We start from the raw sequence: 15,674 nt of genomic DNA on the forward strand, positions 1-15,674 counted from the left end.
GCCGGGGGACTTGGGTGGGAGGTGCTGCAGCTGGCACAGCTGGGTGCTTACACCTGGCCAGACATGAGTTCAGGCCCTGGCTCCCAGAGGCCCCAAAATGCAGCTTCCCAGCCACAGAAACTGGGATGCATCTGCATTTGTTTCCAAGCACCCTGGGCGATTCAAAAACTCACTTCCAGTGACCAGGGAGTATGTGTGAGAGAGGGAAGGCAATTTTTGCCTTCCTTCTCTGTGGGTGGGGCTACCTCTGAGGTCAGGCGCGGAGGTCATTGGCTGAGCTTGTACGTGTGTGTGTGTATGTGTGCATGCGCACAGGGGGTGGGCATGGTGTCCCACAGGAGGACAGAGTTTGCATTGATGGAAAAAAAAAAAAAACCAACCAAACTTTTCCCAGCCCTTTGATGCCTCTCGCCCGCCACCCCAGAGCACAGCAGCGCAGCCCTCTGCAGCCCGCCTGCCCGCTCGCCCGCCTGCCGCACTCACTCCCGGCCAGGATGGCATCCTGTCTGGTCCTGCGCATGACACTGCTGCTGGTCGCTGGGGTCCTGGCCCCTGCTGTGCACACAGGTAAGGGTGCAGGCCCTGGCTCCCCTACCACTGGGGTGGAGGGGAATCCCTCACTGGAGACAGGTCAGCTGTCGGGGACATTCTGCCTGGGGGACTGGCTAGGAGGGTCGCCTGGAAGAGCTAGGGGAATAACAGAACACAGGGCCCCAGAGCTCCCTCTCTGTGATAGTAAGGCCATAATGGCTGGGTCTGGGGTTCCCAGTAGGCTCCCAGGGATCCGGGGCTAGGATGGGCTGGCCTGGATAGGAGAGAAGAGGCCCAGAACGGGTGTGGGCACATCTTAGTGGCGGTCGCCTTGGCCAGCCGAGAGCCGCCTGTGCCTTGGGGGCTGTTGGCTGGCCTGATGAGAATGGAGGGGACTTGGGTCATAGCAGCGAAGCCCGGAAAGGACACTCAGTGGTGCAGGCTGAGTGGAACCCCAGCCTCACACACCTGTGGGCTGGCATCTGAAAAAGACGACCCCAGCGGCTTGGCCTCCTGTGTAGGAGTCTGTGAGGCTCAGGGGAGCCTACAGTGTGGGCCGGGTACCCCATGAATATCAGAGAGCAAACGAATTCCGAATTCCCAGCCCAGGATGGCCTGGGGGCAGACCCACCTGCTAGAGGTGAGGAAGTGGCCTATGTGTCTGGTGGCACCTTCTAGCCCAGGTCTTAGGTTTGAGATCCTTGCCCATCCCTCTTCCTACTCCAGCTCCTGCTAGAGATGAGGCAGGTGACCCAGGCTGTCCCTGCTCCTGCCCCAGGCCCCTGGACCAGGCTGTGCGTGCCTCATGAGGGCAGTGGGGTGGGCTGAGCCAACCACCCTAAGATGCTCTGGTCACAGCTAGGCCATTGCCTGGCCTCCCAGTCTACTCTCCTTCCTCAGCTCCAAAATCAGGGCCCAGGTGTGTTGAAGCCCACCCAGTTCCTTCAGGGTCCTGGCCTCTGTACTGGAAAGCTAGCGCACCCAGGCCACCTCGAGCAGGTGTATGCCAGCCCTGCCAGTGCCCCTGCCTTCTGCTCATGGGCCAGGAGCCTGCAGTAGACAGGCCGGGAAGGAGTGGGCTGTGGGCCACAGCCCAGGCCCAGGCCCAGGCCCACCCGCTACCCTCCCTGCCTGTCTGTCAGGGCCAGTGGCTGCAGTCCTCAGAGGAGGGAGCAGGCCAGATTGAGTAGGCGTGAGGCCAGGGCACTCATGAAAAGGCCCTTCATGGGCCACACAAAGGCTGTCTGTGAGCCGGGCGCCTGGCCCCAGGGCCTGTGGTCAGCCCGGGAATTAAACAAACTTATTTACCGAAAGGCAAGGGTGGCCGGGGAGAGCCCACGGTGCCTGGGCTGGTGGCTATGTCTCCAGGTCCCCACGTCCCAGGGTGGCCCTTGCTGGAGCTCGGAGTGGATTCCCAGGATGCTCTGAGGCCTCTCCTGGTCCCTGTCCTCACCCTGACCTGTTGGCTGCTCCCCTGAGCTGTCGCAGACACCCCCACCCCACCCTGCCACGTCTTCACTCCTGTACCTCCACTGTCTGCCTATCCCTGCTCCTCGTCCTTGGACCAGCCAGCCAGTCACTTGTATTCATGGCTTGCCAGGAGAGACTTGGGGGGCATGGCCCTGGAGCTTTGTGCCCCTTACCACAGCTAGTTTAGAAAATACAAGAGAACAGCTGGGGGATTATGGCTTTCACCTGGGGCTGGTGTGTGAGGTGTCTGCCGCTGAAAGCCACCTGGTCCTGGGGCCCTGGCTCTAGGGGTGCCTGGGGCATTGGACTAGTCTTTGGGGGACTCCTGAGATGGCCAGTGGAGTACTTGGCTTGTGTCCACACATGTCCTGCAGCCACAGAGACCCTAAAGGTGGGCAGTGCCTAGGACAATGCCCAGAGAACTACTCCAGGCCCCACCATCCACAGGCCATGATGGGGCAGCTGCGGTGGGTGAGTGGGATGTGGCTCAGGTCTCAGGTAGGACCCAGGGACCACGTTTCTGGCATGGGTGAAGCAGGCCATCCTTGGTGGGGAGGCCGAGGAGCCGGGGCATCAGGGCAGGTGGGGAGAGGGCTGCCTGGGGGTCCCTACTCTCTCAGAGGTCTGGGGTCTGCCACTGCTGCCCTTGCACTAAGGCCTGACCCTGGCAGACACCTTCCAGCTGCCCAGAGCCCTCCCCGGAAGCCTGGGGTGGCCTCCCTGGCCTGGGGCCCCGCCTCAGAGTTTCACTCTGACCACCGGCAGTGGTGGGGACAGGGTGGTGCCTGCTGGGCAGCCAGCAGGAGAGTAGGGGACACCAGGAGCCTGTGAGGCTGGGAACTGGGGGCCTGCCAAATGTGGGGCATGCTTGTCTCATCTCTGTCACCCCCTCTCTCTGGGAGCCTGGGGCTGGCACACCTGGAACCTCCCTCGGAAACTTCCAGGCACAGACCCCTGCCTGGCTGGGTCCCTTCTGCCTCTCACAGGGTGGTCTTCCCGGCTACTATCAGGCTGGGTTGGCAGCCAGCCTTGGCCTTGTGAGAGGAAGACCCTCCAGCCCCCTCCAGTGGGCACCAGGAAGCCTTCTGGAAGGGGATGTGGTTGGGGCAGGCCTGGGGGGTACAAGCTGAGCAGCAGAACCTACCTAGCCTAGGCTCAGGCGGGGCAAAGTTCACAGTGAAAAGATCTCGAGTTTCGATAGACCCTCAGCTGGGTTGGCTAGTGACCGAGGCCGCCACACGGCTTTTCTCCTAACGTGTGTCGCCGCATCACTCCCCCCTTTCCATCTGAATGTCACCCCCTGGGAGTAAGTGTGGGCATTGTGCTCCTTTGCCCGCAAATCCTGCTCTCACACAGGCAGGGCCCACTGTCACGGCCAGGAAGCACACGCTGGTGCAGCACTCGGTCAAGACCTCACCCAGCCCTCCCCAGGGGTGCCCAAGTGCCTTACAAAGGGCCCTGCCCACCACCTGTATTGGCTCAGTTCCATCCTAAGCCCCACACTGTTCTTTTTTGTTTTTTAAAGTGTCCTGTATGATTGTCACTTCTATCTGCCACAATGGCTGCAATGGCCAGAGTTGAGCTGATCCAAAGTCACGAGCTCCCTCCAGGTCTTCTACGTGGGGTACAGGGTCCCAAGGCTTTGGGTCATCCTCTGTTGCTTTCCCAGGCCATCAGCAGGGAGCTGGATGGGAAGTGGAGCAGCCGGGATTTGAGCCGGCAACCATATGGCAACCACCACGGAAGGGAGCTTAGCCTCCTCATCTTTCTGATTTCAATGTATTTAATTTTTAAGGATTTATTTATTTTTATTAGAAAAGCAGATTTTACAGAGGAGAGGCAGATAGAAAAATCTTTACTCCCTACTTGCCCCAACAGCTGGAGTTGAGCTGATCTGAAACCAGGAGCTTCCTCTGGCTCTCCCATCCGAATGCAGGGTCCCAGGACTTGGTCCATCCTCTGTTGCTTTCCCAGGCCATAAGCAGGTAGCTGGATCAGAAGTGGAGCATCTGGGACACTAACCAGTGCCCCTATGGAATCCAGGCACTTGCAGGAAGATGAGCCTTTTGAGTCATTGTGCTGGCCCTGTCCTTGCCATTTTTTTTTTTTAAATTGTTCTGAGAGAGATAAGTTCACTCCTCAGATGCCCACAAAGGCTGGGGTGAAGGCTGGGCCAGCCCAAGGACGGGAGCCCAGGACTCCACACAGGTCTTCCATGTGGGGTGGCAGGGATCTGTTACTTGGGCTATCCTCTGCTGCCTCGCTGCGTCCAGGAAGCTGGCACTTTAGCCCACTTACTGCACATGGAAGGCAGGTCCACACATCGGAATGGTCCAGTTATTTAAGGCTGACCCTGGGTCTGCATTAGGCTGATGTTCGACAGTCTGCCCGACATGGATCCTCATGGGCAGGAGAACCCAGCAGCACTTTTGTGTCTTCTCCAAGCATCCTCTCTGGGAGCAGGTGCAGTTGGGACCAGCTTGTCTGCCTGCTCCTGCCGGAGTCCAGATCCAGCCTGGGTTTCGGAACTCGGGAAGGGTGCGTGGATGAGGCGCAGAAAGAAAGAGACGGACCACTAGGATTCCATGATGATAGTGGACACGGCAATAAAGCCGTCCGCTTTATTTATACAGAATCAGTTAAACTCTGGCTCAGACTTTCCACGTCATGGTCAAGTGGGTGTTTCTAAGAACAACCATGCCATCTGCTTTATCCAAAAACAATAGAAATTCCTGCTACAATTCTTATCCTACAACCTAATCTTGTATCACAAAGAAAAGGAGAACCTAAAGATTAAGGAAAGGATGAAACCCTAAACACAGGTCCCTTGATTAGCATAAGGTCAATGGGGTCAGCCAAAACAGTAGGAATAATAGAAGGCCCTTTTGTAAGACATTATTATTGACATTAACCTCCAAGCTCACATTGTGTAAAAAGCCAGTCTCACAGTAGCAAAAATGCCTGGACAGATTAGAATTCTTCAGCTGAGCTGGCATAGTAGGCACGGCGAATGTCCAAGCGAAAAGCACATGGAGATCATGGTGGTGGTAGAAGTGCTGGGAGCCATCTGCTCCAAAGCCTCTTTGTTACATATTATCTCCTCTTCCCCCCAAGCCCATTAACAGGATAATAGGACGTCAATGAGTCTGCAAAGGCCAGGTGCTACTGCCTTAGGCCTGATTCCTGAGTGCTCAGCTAAAGCAATGTAAATCAGCTCCTCAGCCCACAACATGCTCCAGCATGCGATGGCCCCATGAACTGGCAGGCGGGGTTAATGAAAACCACCCCAGAGCCCATTCCCATGTTGTTCAAGGCCTTAGGCGCACACCAGCCCTCCAGTGTGGTTGAAGGTTGCACAGTTCCCATGCCATGGAGCTCCTGGGGTCCATGAGATGATTTTGTGGTGGCCACCAAGCCCATTCTGGGGACCTGCTTGGGGCGGGGGGCAGGCACCCCCGGTCCTTTTGCAAAAGCCGTCATGTCGGAAGGTGGGGCTTGCACGAAGATCTCCAACTGCCACCATCTGGGGGTTCCTTTTGTGTGGGCCCAGGGTGGGGCCGTGTTGGGGGTCTCCTTAGAGGTGGGCAGTGCACCTACTTGGGCTAGCTGGGGCCCAGGCCAGGGGATGCAGGGCTGTGGGATGACTGTACACACTGTTCAAGCTGTGCTTCTGGAGGGTCCTGAGCCTTCTGCCTGCGGTCCCGCGTCTCCCACAAACCCTGCTGACTCCCTGCCTCATAAGCAGGTCTGCTGCTAGGGCCTCCCTCTCTTCTGCCCTGGCCTTTAAGGGGCAGCAGCTGTAATCCGTGTCCTGCAGGTGTCCCGGCAGGGTCTGGCCCCTGCCCTCCCCACAGTTGTGAGACCCTGCTCAGGACCCGTCGGCCCCGCACCTGTGCCCACAGTTCAGATGCAGGCGGCCAGGCCCCGGTCCAAGTCCTGGGGCTCCGTTCCCGGCCTCACCTCTCCATCAGCCAGTCTTAGCCCGGTCCAGGAGTGTGTGCGTGTGTGTGTGTGGGGGGGTGAGGTGCGCCTGCCCCCCGGGGGGGGGACACACCGAGCCAGCCAAGCCGGTCCATCAGATTAACCGCGGGCCGCGCCCTTCTCTGTGTCCCCCTGGGCCTTGCAGCTGAGGGTCCCCAGGAGCCCGAACCCACGCTGTGGAACGAGCCCGCGGAGCTGCCGTCGGGAGAAGGTCCCGCCGAGAGCACCATACCCGGCCAGGAGCCCGCGGCCACGGATCCCCCAGCGCCCTCCGCAGCGCCGGGCCCCGAGGACAGCACCGCGGGGGAGCGGCTGGACCAGGGCAGCGGTAGGGATGGGGGCTGGGGCCGGGATGGGGGCGCGGGGCTGGGCCCGCGGAGGGGCTGACGGGGTCCCCCGTTCCTTCCCTTGCCCCCAACCCCGCAGGCTCGCTGGGGCCCGGCGCCATCGCGGCCATCGTGATCGCCGCCCTGCTGGCCACCTGCGTGGTGCTGGCGCTCGTGGTCGTGGCGCTGAGGAAGTTCTCTGCCTCCTGAAGCAAATAAAGGAGCCGCGCCGGCGCAGCGCGATTCTGGCACTCTACCTGCGCCCGTGTGTCTGCGCCTGCATCCGTCAGGCCCCGCCCCCAGGGCCCTGTTCCCGCCCCCAGGACACTGGCCCCGCCCCCAGGGCCCAGTCCCCGCCCCCAGGGCACTGTCCTGCTGTCCCCGCAGTTGTACCACCCTGCTTGCACTCATCCCCCATCCCCGTGAGTGAGGCTTGGGGACCCCTGGGGGCAGCACCCTCCCTTGTGTTCAACCTTGGTGGCCCCTGTGGCTTCTCCGAGCTCCTTATGGGTTGGGGTCTCCTCGTACACCCATCGATGAATTGACGCCCTTCTCCAGGTGTCCCCTGCCCGCACCCAACTGAGGGACCTCAAGCCTAGCTTTAGGGAGTGGAGGGTGACTTCAGGTCATGGTACATCGAAAGCCTCGGTGGAGCTGACCCCATCTTAGCCTCAAGCCTTCTCCCACTGGCTCAGAAATGGAATCCTCGTACTCCCCTGCTCCCAAAGCCCCTGAGGCAGTGCGTGATGCCGCACCCATGGAGGCAGGTGCACTCAGGCCCAGGAACCCCTCTAACGCAGGAGCCTCCTCTAGGGTCCCAGCCCAGGCATGCGGTTCACCCTCTGGGACGAGGCCAGGGGCAGAGCTGCAACCCCACTGCCCCAGGCTGGCATCTGGCCCAGAGGAGGTCACTGCCTGTGGGAGCGCCGTCCACGAGACCTTGGTGCCTCTGACACAGGGTGCCCCACTCCCTCCCCATCTGAGCCTGGGGTCCTGCAGGTGAAGCCCCCTACCAGGGTCTGCAAGGCGGTGCTGTGCTGGCTAGCTTGCTCAGAACCAAAGCAGCTCTGTTTTATATGTGAGGATGCTTTTAATGCAGCCAAAAAATGGTGTTTGCTTTTTCTCAGAACCATAACCAATACAAGATGCAGTGACCAAGTCATTCCCATAAGACACCTGGGCTCCCTAAGGGACCAGCACCTGGAGGAGCCCGGGCGGGGCAGCGGGAGGAGCGTGGACAGGGGTGGGAGGAGGCATGGCTGGTCCCAGTTCTGTGAGAAGGAGGAGGAGGAGGAGCAGCGAGCAGGAGAACAGAGGCAACTGGTCGAGCTCAGGTAGGCAGGTGCTGCCATGGTAGACAGGGAAACGTGCAAGGGCCCGTAGCCAGCCTCCCTTCCCACCTGCCCGTCTCCCTCCTACAGAGGTGGTGTGACACTGCTGACGCCATGCCCCCAGTCTGAGGGTCTCAACCCAAGCTGCCCTCTGCTGCCTGGGGCCAGGTGGGGGTGGGGTGTGGCCCATGCATCCCCAGGGCCCTCTGTCCTTTGTCCATTAGGGTCAGGGCCAGCCCCTGCCTGCCCACCTCCCTCTGCTGTGCTGGTGCCCGGGGCCCCGCCTGCAGTCATTGCCGGTTCCGGCTGCCCAGCTTCCTGCGGTCCTTATTCTGGCTGCGCTGGGGGTCGTCCATCTTGTGAACTCGGAAGCACTCCTTGAGGTTCTGGGAGCGGATCTTGGGGTTCAGAATCTCCTCAGTCATGGAGCTGGGGAACCAGCCTCTCTCCTGGTCGTGCAGACGCTCACCAAAGATCCACCCTGCACAGGGATGGGAAGAGGAGGGTGCAGGGAGTGAAGGTCAGGGCCTCCTCCCAGCCAGGCCCCTATCCTGGTGTGCCGGCTGCCCTCCTGGAGACCCTGATGGGGGTTGCCCCCCAAGATTGGCAGGCATGTGATGCGGCAGGGCTGAGAGCAGTGCTGGGCATATTCTGATTTGGGGGTCTGTCCTGCCAACTCAGCAATGCCAGGCTGCCCCATACAAGGCCAAGGCTGCCGCAGGGCCTGTGGGGTAGTAGCTGACCCCTCGGCTGTGTGCCTGGGGCTGTAAGCCACCCTCCTGGGGCCACTGCCTCCTGAGGGTCCATGGAGTCAGAGTGGTCAGGCTCCTCACTCTCCTGTCCACCTCCAGACATGAAGGGCCTGGTGGAGACGGCCTGTCTTGGGGGTTGCCGACCTGGAGCTTCTAGCCGTGCCCTGGCAGGAGCGGAGGGGTGTGCTGGGGGAGGGATGGCAGAGATCTCGCAGACTTGGGGTGTCCTGAGCAGCAGCAGCCAGCACAGGACCAGGGAAGGACTTTTAAAAGGACAGGAACTCACGGCTTGATTCTGCATGGATGTTCTCCCTCTCAGTGCCTCTCAAGGAAAAAAAACACAACTTTTTCTCTAAAGGAAGTAGGTGGGACTGGCATGGTGGTATAGTAGGCTAATTTTCTGCCTGTGGCACTGATGTTTCCTGAGCATTGGTTCGTGTCCTGGCTGCTCCACTTCCCATCCAACTCCCTAGTAATGACATAGGAAAGCAGTGGAGGATGGCTCAGGTCTCTGCACCATGAGGGAAACCTGGAAGAAGTTTTAGCCTCCTGGCTTCGGACCAGCCCAGCTGGAGCTGTTGTGGCCATTTGGGGAATGAACCAGTGGATGGAAGATGTCTCTCCTTCTTTCTCCTTCTTTCTCTAGAATTCGGCCCTTCAAACAAAAATATATATATATATTTTTAAAGAGGGTATTTGGCATAGTGGCTTAGGCTCAGCTTCAGATGCCATGACCCATGCTGGAGTACCCGGTCCAAGTCCCAGCTCTCTCCCTGACTCCAGTGTCCTGCTAATGTACCCCTTGGGAGGCAACAGGTGATGAGTTCAGTGACTGGGCCCCTGCTGCCCACATGGGAGACCCAGGTTGAGTTCCAGCTCCAGCTTCAGCCTGGCCTGTTGCTGGTGTTTGGGGCAGCTGGCGGTGAGTGGCCCAGCTGACCTGTGCCTCTCTCTCGCTGCCTCTCACTTGAACTCAACATTTATAAACAGTTCCACAGGGGCTGACGCCAGGGCAGGGCAGATGGGAGCTGGGTGCTGGCAGGCTTCCTGGGATCTTGTTGCAAATTCAGGGCCTGGGGTCATGTAGACCTTTGAAAAGGAAGGGTCACGGAGCCGGCCAGTTGGGCTGAGTCCCCTGCCAGCTCCAGGGAGGGACAGAGGTGGCTGACAGGCCTTTCTTCGGGCCTGAGGGAATCCTGGTGGCAGCCAGGCCGAAGGGTGCTGGCATTGAGAGGCTGCAGGGCGACGGGACCCCTGTGGGGTGATGCCTTGGCCTCACCGTCTTCCGTCTTGTCCAGGACGTTTAGGATGTCAGCCAGATCCAGCGTCAGCTCGTCCGGCTGCTGGGCCATGTACGGGTGCACACACTGGACCTGCGGGCAGTCTGCAGGAGGGAGGGCCGTGGCAGTCCTGGTCACTGTGTCTCACACATGCACACAGTACACACACACACACACACACACACACACACGGATACACAGGCCTTGGTGGGGCCAGGAGCCACACTGACAGATGTGCCCAGCAGTGGCCATGGGGTCATCTGAGGGAGAGGAGCGAATGGCTCCAAAGCAAACCTCAGCTGCCTGGCCAGGGAGCTGGGCAAACAGCAGGGCGTGGCACTGGCCGAGGCTCGCAAGGAGCGCATTGTGCCGGCCTGGCGGTGCCCATGCAGACTACACGCCTTCAGATCTCACAAACTTCCCAGGGTGGGGGCACATGGACATTTAGGGCCCCATTCCTCCTGCCCCCGCCACCAGGCTGGTGACTTACCCAGCAGCCGTGACGTGAAGGAGACGAACTTGGTCCTCCTGTTGGGGGCCAGGGAGGTCATCCAGCGCTTCATCTCGCTCCTGTGTGGGGACAGCACAGTGCCCCAGCCGCCAGCGCCAGCACACGGGGCCCATGGGGGGCAGCGGCATGGGGAGGGAGGGAACTTGGAAAAGTTCATGGAAAAATGGAATTAAAAGAAAAACACTCTGAAATTTATACCTGGTTCTGATCATCTGCATTTCCATGAACCCCCAGAAGATCCTTCATATCTCCCAGTCTTGGGTATGTGTGGCACCCCGATAAGTTTCTTTCTGGATTCCATTTCCCATATAGTTAGAGTTTCCCCTGGGATCTTTTAGGGGGCCACTGAGAACAGATAGAGTGGAGCGCCCTCCCCAGGTCCCCATCAGGTAACCTGAGCAAATGCATTGTGGGGCCAGCACAGCTGGGCAAGCCTGAGCTCCCTGTTGGACCCCCCGGTGGGCTGGAGCCTGAGTGAGCCACGTGGGCAGGCGTGCCCAGCACTGTGGCTCTCTCCCAGGCCCCTTTGCCCTGGAGTTTCAGGGTGGGGTCCCTGCTAGCTCAGAGAGGGGGACAGAAGAGTCCAGCACTGCACAGCAAGCGGACAGGAGGCAGGGAAGGAGGGTAGTCCCAGGTCAGCCTGACTCAGGGCTCTAAACTGCCCAGGCTAACAAGAGGGCAGCCAGAGTCTGCAGCTCTAGTGTGATTCACGAGGTGTAAGCATGTGTGTGCTCACGCACACACACACACACTCACGCATGTGGGCCTGTGACCCCAAGGATACAAGTTCTCTGGGCAGGTCTGCAGTGGGAAGGGTCCTGGTGAGGGGAGTGGACCTGCGACTGCAGACAGGTGACTGGCAGGTAGGGTGCCTGGGTCGGCCGGCTGGCCAGGACAGGGCACTCACTGGGAAGATGCCTTCAGCATGTAGGTGGCCTCACGGTCGTCGGCATTCTCCAGCAGCCGCAGGATGAACACGTTGGCTAGCGTCTGGCCCTGGTCTTCCAGCTCCTCCACCCGCAGCAGGCCTCGCGGGGCCGAATCAAATACCTGGTACTTGTCTCTGGGAGCCAAGGAGGCAGGGGTGTGTGGGTCCCCAGGTCTCCACCTGCACCAGATCCCTATTCCCACCCCCACTGCAGGGTGTCCCCTGGGGTTGGCTGAAGTCGGAAGCTGAGCCGGGCTGTTCCCACCCATGGGAGAACAGCCCCACACGACAGGAGGGGAAACTGAGGCTCCAGGAGGTTAAGCCAGTTTTCTGGGTGGCCCAACACTGGACAACGGGAGCGGGTCTGCCCTCCCTTGCCAAGCTGGGGCCATGGTCAAGCCAAAGCTGGTGCTGCCTGCTGCCCACCTGCCCGCCGCCTGCTGTGGGCTCACCCTGGGATCTGCCGGCAGATGACCAGCAGGTCGTTGAAGAGGAAGAGGTAAATTTCTTGGAAGAGCTTCTTGGTCCGCAGGGTGCGGGAGGTCTTGGGGCCTGACATCTGCTGCAGCTCCCCCTGCTTCAGCAGCCAGCGCGAGTGTGAGATGATGGGCACGGACTGTGGGGAGCGGCAGTGGCAGCTGAGCAGCCAGGCCTGCTGCCTGCCCCCAGGGCACTCCATGGACCGTTGGGGGGAGCGTCCCAGGGGACCTTGAGGGAGGGCTGTCATGCTTCCTGCCGCCCATGGGGGCCCGGGCACGGCACAGCAGGCACAGCTGGACAAGAAGTGGCAGGTGTATATGTGTGTGAGTGTCCCTGTATTCCCGGCTGTGTGTGCTTCTGTGACACACATGGAAGCCCACATGCATGGAGTCGGTGTTCAGCTGTGTGTGTGTGTGATCAGCCCGCTGGATGCAGAGTCAGGCTCCCAGCAGAGGGGGAGTGGTCCACAGCGGCCAGGCAAGGACCATCTGACACCCAGAACCGAGCTGGGTGGGGGCAGACAGGGTGCTTGGGGCTCGGGCTCCCTGTGACCGGGCGTGATGGGGCAGGCCAGAGCCTGGCTGCCAGTGAATGCTCACCTTGATCTTGAACTCCATCTTCTTCTGGATGCTGATCATCTGCTCCGTGCGGCTCATCTTCCGGACACCCTCATTACACGCCTTCACCACCTGGAGCAGATGGGGCATCAGGGCCTCCCTGCCGCCCAGCCACGCCTGGTGCTGGCTGGTCACTTAGTCTGGGGACATCCCCTGTGGTGTTGCTCACAGTCCTCATGTTCATCACCTCTCCCTGTCCCGCAGGGTTGAGGGGAGGCAGAGGTGGCTTCTGTCACGATGAGCTGGGCAGTGACAGCTACAGAGTGGCCCCACACCACCTGCACCCAGCAGGGCTGGTGGGCATTCACAGATGGGAGAGGGGTAGTGGAGGCCACGCCACATGCTCTCAGCCCCAGCGAGGGCCAAGCTGGAGATGACCCTCAGGACCCAGTCCTCTGGGGGAGCGCAGGCCGGGCAGGTGGGCCATGGGGTGGTCGGGAGGGAGGAAGCGGAGGCGCAGCTCACCAGCTCCAGTTCCCTGTGGGCGTCCAGGGCTGTGGACTCCCTCTCTGAGCGCTCCTCCACCCGCTTCAGGATATTCTAGCACAGAGAAAGGCCACGTTAACCACTGACAGCAGGCAGGCAGGCCGACTGGCCCTGGGGCTTGAAGGACACGGGAGCTCCCAACGCCGGCCCAGGCTGCAGGGGTGCAGCCGAAGCTGATGGGAGGCTCCCCTCCCCTCCGACATCATCCTATGTTCACCACCATCTTAGCCACGGAGAGATCTTTTCACCAATTGTTCAGTTTCTTCCTCTTTTAAAAAGATTGCTAGACAATGGGCTTGGTGCTCTGGCTCAGTGGCTCAGTCCTAGCCTTGCACGCACCAGAATCCCATATGGCACCGGTTCGTGTACCAGCAGCCCCGCTTCCCATCCAGCTCCCTGCTTGTGGCCTGGGAAGGCAGTAGACAACGGCCCAAAGCCTTGGGACCCTGCACCCATATGGGAGACCTGGAGGAGGCTCTTAGCTTCGGATCAGTTCAGCTCGACATTGACTTGGAAGGCCCAAGGACACAGAGGGACACAGAGTGGGATGATCCTTTCATTGGGTCACCATGCAAAGGCCCACAGCGTTCCAGGGCCCAGTGGGACTGGGCGCTGGGAAGTCCATAGGGGCAGGAACCCGCGTTCTTGGGCCATCAAGCCCCGCTGCCAGGCTCGTTAGCAGGAAGCTGGACTGGAAGCCCCTGGCAGCTGGGACTTTGGCCAGGCCAGGCGCTCCGCTATGGGATGTGGCTGTTGCAGGCAGCAGTTTAGTCCCTGGTACCGTACTGCCTGCCCGTTCAGCCACGTCCCCTTAACCAGGTCACGTGCCTGGTGCTATTATCGCCACAAGCTGCTGTTTGCACTGCTCCTGAACTTCACATTGCTTTGAACTTGCATTCCTTGAGCAGGTGTGGGAGCACCCTAGCGCATCCATCTGCCATCCCAGATGTGTTCTTTAGGGCTTGGAATTTTCTCCCAGGGGTGGCCCCAGGACACTGGGTGAGGCAGTGACATCCGGTTCTCTCTGAAACACCCTGAACCTGTGACCCACGTGTCCACTCAGCTGTGCCTGAGTCCCTCTCACTGCCTCCTAAGCTGGCACAGGTGGGCTGTGCTGGTTTTGAGTTAGGAAATCACGCTCAGTTTATAGAGGCCTAGATGGTCTGTCCCTGCAGGAGACCTGTTGTGTTTCCTCAGCACCACCAGAGGGCGCTGCTGTCATGGCCCTTGCAGCTCTGCGCTGCCTGCTCCGGCTGTTCTGTCCCAGGCAACTGTCTCGGCTCTCCTCCCTGACCCCTCCGACACTAACATTGCTGGCTTTGCCCTCAGCTTCTGAGCCTGGCCCTCCATGGCCCCTTCCTCCCCTCTTCAGAAAGTCCACAGAAAATGCCCGTTATGAAGAAGGTAGGGAAGATGTAAAATATGTTTTTGCACCAGGATAAACTCATCTTTAGTTCCACTTTTCCCAACACCCTTGAACCTCCCCTTCTGTGGCTCCTGGGTCACTGTCTCAGTCATTCCAGAGTCCACACAGCCTCTCCATCTGCTCAGGGTGGGACAATGCATGTCTGTCAGCGTGTGTGAGGCAGAAGGACCGGCCTCCTGGCTTCCCGCATCCAGGGGGTCCCTGTCTGGGCCACATGGCCTCCAGCCGCCCAGGCCCTGCTCCTCTGTCCCCCGCCTCCCTTGCTGATCCACTAAGACCCTGCCCTTTCCATGAACTTGACCTCGCCCATCCATATGCTCAAGCAGCTTAGTCAGCTCTCGCTGGGCCAGACTCCTTGCCAGTCTCTCTGGGTAACAATACACACTCCAAGTATTTTGAATCTCCGTTTACCTGAGTCCCTCCGGGTTCCCACAACCCGGACCAAGCATGACCCCTCCACCTATGTCCACTTCTGCCCTCACTCTGCCCTCTGGACAAGCCTCTGTCCCCACCTCTGCATGGGCTCCACCCACCACCAGGTTGTGGCCCTGGGGTCTGGGGAGCTCCCTCGGCTGCCGGGTCCAGGATGGGAGCTGACTTGGTACTTACTGGGCACATGGGCCACAGGAGCAGGTAGCATGGCAGGGTGGGGTGAAGAAGCCCGGCCCTCCCGCGCCATCCTGGGATTGCGCAGGTGCAGAGGGGCGGGGGCAGTACCTGGACCAGCAGCTTGAGGCGCGTGATCCTTTGGAAGGGCAGGATGAGGAAGGAGGAGAAGGGCAGCCCCTTGCACTTGGGGTCCAGCTCCAGCTGCGCTATCAGCTCCCGGAACGCGGCCTTCTCCTGCCTGGGAGAGGGTGTCCGGCTCGCCGTGGGACCGCCACCCCTCACCCCGTAGCCCCAGCACCCCCACCCTGGCATGGGGCACATCCACCTCTTTCCTGTCCAGGGAACACACAAGGCGAGGGTGACCGTGGCTGCGAGGGGGGCAGGAGCAGCCCAGGCTGACTCAGACACACAGCAGGTGCTGCGGGGGTGGGGGAGGGGGCCAGCCAGCTCTCCTGGGCTCTGGGGCCTTAACCTTTCTCTGGCTACACAGACCCTCCCTCTGCCTCCTCCCTGGCCCCGGGAGGGCGGGGGAGCGCTCACAGCAGCTGCTTGTAGGTTCTCTCCTGGTAGGTTTGGTTGCTGACGTAGGTTATGTAGACAGAGAAGGGGTCGGCGGCATAGCGGTGCACAATGTCACACACATCCGACAGCACGATGCTCTCCTCCATACGGTGCTCTAGTTCCAGGAGGAACCTGTGGGAGGCGGTGGCTTGGGTGGGGAGCCGAGGCGGGGGACAGTGAGACAGTCAGTGGTGGCAGAAGGGGTCAGTCCCAAAGAGCTTGGTTACGTAAAACGCTGTGCGTGGGTGTGAACAATTCTGCACCCAAATAAACGGACTTCCTGATAACCTCGTGTTTTTTTTTTTCAGGTGGGTGATTATTAGGAGTATTAGAGTGAGCAAACGAGAGTGAACAGGCTCACCTTTGAGGGACACGGTGATGTGCT

At 60.1% G+C, this 15,674-nt stretch overlaps 2 protein-coding genes across 3 annotated transcripts in view; one reads left to right on the plus strand and one right to left on the minus strand.

Annotated features, from left to right (window-relative positions):
• Positions 1 to 397: 397 nt before the first annotated feature.
• On the plus strand, positions 398 to 6,599 carry SNORC (secondary ossification center associated regulator of chondrocyte maturation). Its single transcript, XM_004576722.2, has 3 exons — positions 398 to 567; positions 6,128 to 6,310; positions 6,409 to 6,599. The coding sequence occupies exons 1-3, from the start codon at positions 402 to 404 to the stop codon at positions 6,516 to 6,518; spliced, it is 459 nt and encodes a 152-aa protein (XP_004576779.2). The 5' UTR covers positions 398 to 401; the 3' UTR covers positions 6,519 to 6,599.
• Positions 6,600 to 7,184: 585 nt separating this feature from the next.
• Positions 7,185 to 15,674, minus strand: part of NGEF (neuronal guanine nucleotide exchange factor) — an 87,219-nt gene continuing 78,729 nt past the window's right edge. The window contains exons 5-13 of one of the 2 annotated variants that reach the window (XM_004576721.2): positions 15,269 to 15,421; positions 14,837 to 14,966; positions 12,673 to 12,747; positions 12,190 to 12,279; positions 11,563 to 11,726; positions 11,090 to 11,245; positions 10,162 to 10,241; positions 9,671 to 9,775; positions 7,185 to 8,120 (exon numbers count right to left, since the gene is read on the minus strand). In XM_004576721.2, the coding sequence (XP_004576778.1) occupies positions 7,930 to 8,120; positions 9,671 to 9,775; positions 10,162 to 10,241; positions 11,090 to 11,245; positions 11,563 to 11,726; positions 12,190 to 12,279; positions 12,673 to 12,747; positions 14,837 to 14,966; positions 15,269 to 15,421 (1,144 nt within the window). In that variant the 3' untranslated portion in view covers positions 7,185 to 7,929. The remainder of the gene's footprint in view (positions 8,121 to 9,670; positions 9,776 to 10,161; positions 10,242 to 11,089; positions 11,246 to 11,562; positions 11,727 to 12,189; positions 12,280 to 12,672; positions 12,748 to 14,836; positions 14,967 to 15,268; positions 15,422 to 15,674) is intronic. The other variant, XM_058665115.1, reaches the window with a different exon arrangement.

The sequence above is a fragment of the Ochotona princeps genome, chromosome 5 (genome assembly GCF_030435755.1).
Source record: "Ochotona princeps isolate mOchPri1 chromosome 5, mOchPri1.hap1, whole genome shotgun sequence".
In the NCBI taxonomy this organism is placed as follows: domain Eukaryota; kingdom Metazoa; phylum Chordata; class Mammalia; order Lagomorpha; family Ochotonidae; genus Ochotona; species Ochotona princeps.